Below are 7,500 nucleotides of genomic sequence, written 5' to 3'. Positions count from 1 at the left end.
GTACTGCTTACATAGAGCCAGTATGGGTACTTTTTATGCGGTACTGCTTACATAGAGCCAGTATGGGTACTTTTTATGCGGTACTGCTTACATAGAGCCAGTATGGGTACTTTTTATGCGGTACTGCTTACATAGAGCCAGTATGGGTACTTTTTATGCGGTACTGCTTACATAGAGCCAGTATGGGTACTTTTTATGTGGTACTGCTTACATAGAGCCAGTATGGGTACTTTTTATGTGGTACTGCTTACATAGAGCCAGTATGGGTACTTTTTATGTGGTACTGCTTACATAGAGCCAGTATGGGTACTTTTTATGTGGTACTGCTTACATAGAGCCAGTATGGGTACTTTTTATGTGGTACTGCTTACATAGAGCCAGTATGGGTACTTTTTATGTGGTACTGCTTACATAGAGCCAGTATGGGTACTTTTTATGTGGTACCAGCATGGGTGCTTTCTACCTGGCACCAGCACATGCTTTTTAATTGGCTCTAGCACCTGTGGGGTTGCCAAGTAGCTTGCAATTCAAGGACCTCTCAGCTGAGGCAGGAAGTGGAAATGAGAAAAGTAACAGTGTGCCATGCGAATGGTTAGAGTATGATAGGGGAACAGGGATTAGTTCAGAGGAGATACTTGGCTACCCCGATAGGACAAGGAAGGAGAGGGAGGTGGGAGAGAGTAAGAGAGAAAGATAGAGTCAGTCAGAGTGAGACAGAGAGGGCCTACTTACAGGGAACAGTGGGAGAAGAGTAAGTAGTACAGAGGGGATGTTCCATAAGAGTGTGAGGTGGGGGATATTTAGAGATAGCAAGGATGGTGAGAGGAATTGGCATGGCTGGGAGGTGATATGGTAGGTATATAAAGGCATAGAGAATGTGCAAAGAAGCATGTGAAAGATAGAGGGGGCTGTAGTGGGTGGCGGGGATGTTGAGAAGATAGATTGTGGGGCAGTTTTACTAGAGAGATAGAAAGAGTTTGTGTGTGAGGGGAAAGAAGTGTTTGGCCGTAAAGGACATGGCTGTAAGTTATAGGTTGGCCATGACTTTATTTAACTTAACGTGTGCTCTTGAGTACCAGATTTTCAGGACAGGTGTCCAATGTGCCAAAGGTCACCCATCTGTGAATTACGAACTGCCTCAACGCAGTGGGTCTCTTATGAGACCAATAGTAGTAGTATTATTCTGTTAAATGTAATGCAGACCTATTCACATTGTCTTGGAATAATCATGAATTATCTTGTAGCTCCAAGATTCTGACAACATGGTAGTTTATTTTTAGAATGACATTGTAAGGTAGGTGTGAGGAACCAAAGCTGGATTGTTTGAACACATGTAGGATATTTTAGCCTGATATGGCCATTTTAAATGCTAAACGGTTAAACACAAACTTTACATGGGGTTCAGTTGTTCAAATATACTAACTGCTTCTTGTGTCCTGTGAGGCTTTACTATCTACAAACCAAACCGTGTGTACTCTGCTTGCGAAGACCTGTTGAGGCAAGTGAAATCAAAATAAAATTCAATGATTGGCATCTGTGCTAGTGGAGCGCTAAGAGCACCATCCAAGTGTGATTGTTACTAGAGCAGCTATCTGGCTTCTGTGCTGGTGGCACGTAAAAAGCACCATTTGAGCGTGATCCTTACCAGTGCCGCCTTACTGGCACTTGTGCCAGTGGCATGTGAAAAAGCATTTGAGCGAGGTCATTACCAGTGCCGCTGGACTGGCTCCTGTGCAGGTGGCACGTAAAAAACTCCATTTGAGCATGGCTGTTGCCAGTACCGCCTGACTGGCCCCTGTGCTGGTGGCATGTAAAAAAAGCACCCACTACACTCTCGGAGTGGTTGGCGTTAGGAAGGGCATCCAGGTGTAGAAACTCTGCCAGATCAAAATTGGAGCCTGGTGAAGCCATCTGGTTCATCAGTCCTCAGTCAAATCGTCCAACCCATGCTAGCATGGAAAGCAGACATTAAATGATGATGCTGATGATGAAGTCTAACAACGGAGGATTGTTTTCTATTGCAGCTCCTGGGCCGACAGTGAATTCAATAGACAGAAACGGTATGAAGTTTGTCTGCCCCTATTCTCTGTCCTGCTTCTTGTACTTTGAGGGTATCATCATCACCTTTTAACGTCCACCTTCTATGCTGGCATGGGTGGGATGGTACCACAAGAACCAGCCAGGCAGAAGCCTGCACCGGACTTCTGTGACTGTTTTGGCAGGATTTTTACAGCTGGATGCTCTTCCTAACACCAACCACCCAGCAGAGTGGAGTTAGTGCTTATAGCACAAGCACAGGTGAGGTCAGTTTTGGCAAGGTTTTTACAGCTGGATGCCCTTCCAAATGCCAACACCTTTACAGCGTGGACTGGATGCTTTTTAAGTGGCACCTGCACTGACAGGGTCACCAAGTAACTTGCAAGACTAAAATATTTTGAGAGGGGAAGGGGGCATTGGAGGAGGGGATCTTGTGTCAGATGATGAAAGGTTAAAGTGAGACGGAGAGACAGAAACGGATGTTTTGCTGTAGAGGAGGTACACAGTTACTTTGCTGGGGGATGGGGGGATCAGGAATGAAGACTGAAACAGGTGTGCTGTCACAAAGGAGATACATGGTTACCCAACCTGAGGGCAGTGCTGGAGGAGAGGGAGAGAGAGAGGGGGGAGACAGCAGGATAGAGATGGTGGCAAAGTGCCTGGCATATTCACAAGGGACAAATATCCATAAAGAAATAAAGAGATTACAGTGACATATATGCTATCATCATCATGTCTGCTGCTGAAGATATCAATGATGATGATGATGATGCTGATGACCATGATTATATTTTAACCATTGTAATCTCATTTTTATCTAAATGATAAGAAAATGCAGAGAGGAGGAGAACAGGTAAGTATGGCAATAACATTTTTGCAAGCAATGTCTCATTCCTGAAAAATATTTTTCAATGTCTCATTCCTAAGAAATAGAGAAATCCTTGACTTACCTTGATTTCAGCATTTATTTTTTCTATAATGGCAATTTTCTGAGATATTTTCTTTTGCTGTTCATCAAATTTTTTTTCATAGTGGGTATAATAAGACTTTGCTTCAGCATGGTCGGTCAGAAGCCGTGCCTCCTCCTCCTGGGAAAACATACACAAAATGTTGATGGGTTTAAGTGTGTGTGTGTACATATGCTTGCATGAATATGTAAATGTATGTGTGTATATTTACAAACACAAACATGTATATACATATGTATTTACTGTGTGTGTGTGTGTGTGTATAAAAAAACAAATTATAAGCACCATGATTGAAATTGTAGACACTACACCAATAAAAACAGAAAGATTTAAACCAGGAATTAAATATCTGACTTTTGCACACATAAACCGAGACGTGTGTGTAAGTGTATGTACATTTTTGGAATGGGCTGTGTTCTGTTTTCAGGCAAGATATTTCATTTTGCATTGCTGCAGTTCACTCAGCTGTAGAAATGAGTTGTGACGTCACTGGTGCCAAGCTGTATCGGCCCCTTTGCCTTTCCCTTGGACATCACTGCTAGCATGAAGGGGAGAGACTGGTACGACACAGGTGACTGCTGGTCTTCCACAAACAACCTTGCCCGGACTCATGCCTTGGAGGTGAACATTCTAGGTGCAATCTGATGGTCATTCATGACTGAAGGGGGTCTTTTATATAGATATATAAATAAACATGTGAGGTATATTTGCCATCTCAATATGGCTAACCACTAAGGGTGGGTGTTACTGTAGCTTGTAGCCCCAAGAGAACATCGTCTCCAGCTGGCTATTGACACACTTTCTGTGTCCTATCGGTATTTGCAAAGGGAGGTCATCCTTCCCTCGTCAACCTAAGTGATACGCACGGACTGCAGTTTCTAGGTATTGACCTGTCGTCGGCGTATGACAATCACCGGTTTTCGATGAAAGGAGTTCCCAATGCAAATATTAATATCCTTTTTCCAGTAACTTTTCATCACTGATCTTGAAAAAGTGTATGCAAGCAATAATACATCCAGAAGGCAACTGGTACTTAATTTATCAACCCAGAAAGGATGAAAGGCAAAGTCGACCTTGGCAGTAAATCATTTGAAATATTACCTTACTTGGAAACAGGTGAGAATTGGCAACAGGAAAGGTGTCTCACTGTAGAAGAGCAAGACAAATTCTGCTTAACCCATGCAAGCTGGGAAAAGTGGACATTGAAACAATGATGATGATAATGAAAGAAACTCCTTTCATTTAACCGTTTAGCATTCAGATTTCTCTGTCATATGCAAGGTTTGTTTAGTCACATTGTTTTGAAGTAATCATGCATTATCTTCTAGCATTGAATTTCACCGATGTGATTGCTTATTTTTAAAATAGACTAGCACTATGACCCAGCAACACCAGGTCATAGTGCTAGTGCATGCATATACAGCTGCATGCGTGCGCACATACACGCGAGTACTGTCCAAATCTCTGACCAATCACATACAGCTAGCTGGCATTCAATTGGCGTATCAAGTTTCGGGCATTTTGATTGGGTTTTGGATAGGAAATTCACAAAAAGTCACTTCTATTCATTTTTTAATGGCTTTACGGGGTGACTGGGGAAATGTAAAGATGTGCATGACCACCCTTGGACGGTTTTTGAATGACCATAGAAAGTGCGAGACCTCTAACTGAAAAATTGTGGATTTGTATGAAGGACACACACACACATTTTGCCATTTATATATATATAGAGAGATTTATCAAATAGGTATGAGATGCTGCATCCTGTCAGTGTGAATGTAAAACAAGTAGAATATTTGGGGCCAGTTGCTGTGGCTGGTTTAAATGCAAGGAAGTTGAAGTCAATTCAAGGAGTGTTTTGTTCTTTCAGTGCTCTAGTAATAATTACGAAGCATAACTAACCATCAATTCCAGGTGTGTATTGCAAATCAAGGCCAATATACAAAAAACAAAAAAGAACAGGACGTTGGAATACTGGAAGATAATCTAATAAAAATGTTCAGGCGCAGGAGTGGCTGTGTGGTAAGTAGCTTGCTTACCAACCACATGGTTCCGGGTTCAGTCCCACTGCGTGGCACCTTGGGCAAATGTCTTCTACTATAGCCTCGGGATGACCAAAGCCTTGTGAGTGGATTTGGTAGACGGACACTGAAAGAAGACCGTTGTGTATATATATATATATATATGAGTGTGTATATGTTTCTGTGTTTGTCCCCCCAACATCGCTTGACAACCAATGCTGGTGTGTTTACGTCCCTGTAACTTAGCAGTTTGGCAAAATAGACCAATAAAGTACTAGGCTTACAAAGAATAAGTCCTGGTGTCGATTTGGTCGACTAAAGGCAGTGCTCCAGCATGGCCACAGTCAAATGACTGAAACAAGTAAAAGAGTATGAGTGCGGGTATGGCTGTGTGGTAAGAAGTTTGCTTCCCAACCACATGGTTCCAGGTTCAGTTTCACAGCATGGCACCTTCAACAAGGGTCTTCTACTATAGCTTCAGGCTAACCAAAGCCTTATGAGCAGACAGAAACTGAAAGAAGCTCATCGTATATCTGAGTGTGTGTGTGTGTCTTTGTCCCCCACCACCGCTTGACAACCAGCGTTGGTGTGTTTATGTTCCCATAACTAAGCAGCTCAGCAAAAGAGACCAATTGAATAAGTACCAGGCTTTATAAAAAAATTTTTTAAATAATAATAAGCACTGGCGTTTGATTCATTCAATAAAAAGTCTTGAAAGTGGTGCCCCAGCATGGCCGCAGCCTAATGACTGAAACAAAAAAAAAAAAGGAGAAAAAAAGTACCCTGATAGTTTCCAACTGAGATGTAAGCGACCTCAACTGTTGCTCTTTTTCTGAGAAGACTCGATCCAATTCACTCGTCTCCGACTGTATCTTCTTATATTTCTCTTTCTCTTCCGCATAAGATTCTTTGTGCTTTGATAAGCTGCTGGTTATCTTTTTATGCTCTTCTTCCTGTCAAACAAGGAGAGGTTTAAAAAATAAAAAATTAACAACCACTTCTTTAAAATGGAAATGATACACACACAAGAATGAAACAAAAATACAGTGATATGATGCACCTACAATGCCACCGGCACAGGTGCCAGTAAGGCAACGGTCACGCTTGAATGGTGCCCTTTTACATGCCATGACACGGGGGCCAGGCAGGCGGTACTGGCAATGACCTTGCTCGAATCTTTTTGCCCATGCCACCGGCACAGGTGCCAGCAAGGTGACATTGGCAATGATCACGCAGGCGACGTTGGCAAAGATTAAAGATGTCTACCTTTTTATCAGTTTATTCTGCCACAACATAAAAAACCAATTTCTCATCTGAGTAAGGGTATTTGGAACAGAAATTTCAGTATTATTATGCAGATTTTAATCCTTTAGCATTAATCTATCAAATGTAATGCTAATCTGTTCACATCGTTTTGAATTAATCATGCATTCATCGTTTAACGTCTGCTTTCCATGCTAGCATGGGTTGGACGATTTGACTGAGGTCTGGCGAACCAGACTCTAATCTGATCTGGCAGAGTTTCTACAGCTGGATGCCCTTCCTAACAGCAACCACTCCGAGAGTGTAGTGGGTGCTTTTACATGCCACTGGCACGAGGGCCAGTTTGGTGGTACTGGCAACGACCACGCTCAAATGGTGCTTTTTATGTGCCACCTGCACAGGAGCCAGTCCAGCGGCACTGGCCACGACCTCGCTCGAATGTCTTTTTTACGTACCACCAGCACATCATCATCATCATCGTTTAGCGTCCGTTTTCCATGCTAGCATGGGTTGGACGGTAAATCTCGTAGTTTTGAGATTTCAAAGGAGCGATTGTTTACTTTTGTAGAGTAGATGCGAGAAGCCACATTTGGCTGGTTTGAACACAAAACAGGAAGACTATTTGGGCCTTATATGGTTAGCTTAAACAGGAAGACTATTTGGGCCTTATATGGTTAGCTTAAACAGGAAGAATATTTGGGCCTTATAAGGCAAGCTTAAATGCTAAAGGGTTCAATATTAATAGGAAAAAGAAAAAAAAAAAGTCTCAACTTACAAGCGCCATCACATCAATCGGTTCAATGTCATCTAAGATCTGCAATTCTTCAATTTCCTGGAAGTAAGGAATAATTTTCTTGTTGAATCTATTTATTGAGTAAAATATATCATGAAACTAGTTGCATTGCATCACTAATCCATGTTTGCTACTTGAAGCATACTAAGAGAGACTGGTGTCAGCATAAGGATAATAAGGCTGAGATGCACCAATTAGTCCTGTCTTGCTGAGGACTTGACAACCTTGCTAATAATGCAAGTACCATGGGAAATATACCCACTGTAGGAGGGTCTGCGATTGCCCCCACCCCATCACCACTTGACAACCAGTGTTGGTGTGTTTGCTTCCCCGTAACTTAGCGGTTGAGGAAAACAGGCTGACAGAATAAGTACTGGGCTTTAAAAGAAGTCCTGGGGTCGATTTGTTTTATTAAAAC

The 7,500-nt window shown here is 42.3% G+C and overlaps 1 protein-coding gene across 1 annotated transcript in view; it reads right to left on the bottom strand.

Annotated features, from left to right (window-relative positions):
• The window catches only part of LOC115216675 (structural maintenance of chromosomes protein 6), a 162,248-nt gene that overhangs the window by 82,594 nt on the left and 72,154 nt on the right, over window positions 1-7,500 (bottom strand). Inside the window, exons 19-21 of the mRNA XM_029786179.2 lie at window positions 7,065-7,121; window positions 5,809-5,979; window positions 2,988-3,125 (exon numbers count right to left, since the gene is read on the bottom strand). Coding sequence (XP_029642039.1) covers window positions 2,988-3,125; window positions 5,809-5,979; window positions 7,065-7,121 — 366 coding nt within the window. The remainder of the gene's footprint in view (window positions 1-2,987; window positions 3,126-5,808; window positions 5,980-7,064; window positions 7,122-7,500) is intronic.

Source organism: Octopus sinensis, linkage group LG10, assembly GCF_006345805.1.
Source record: "Octopus sinensis linkage group LG10, ASM634580v1, whole genome shotgun sequence".
NCBI classification, from domain to species: domain Eukaryota; kingdom Metazoa; phylum Mollusca; class Cephalopoda; order Octopoda; family Octopodidae; genus Octopus; species Octopus sinensis.
Note: the sequence above shows the minus strand (reverse complement) of the source record. Positions and strands in the feature narration are given on the sequence as shown.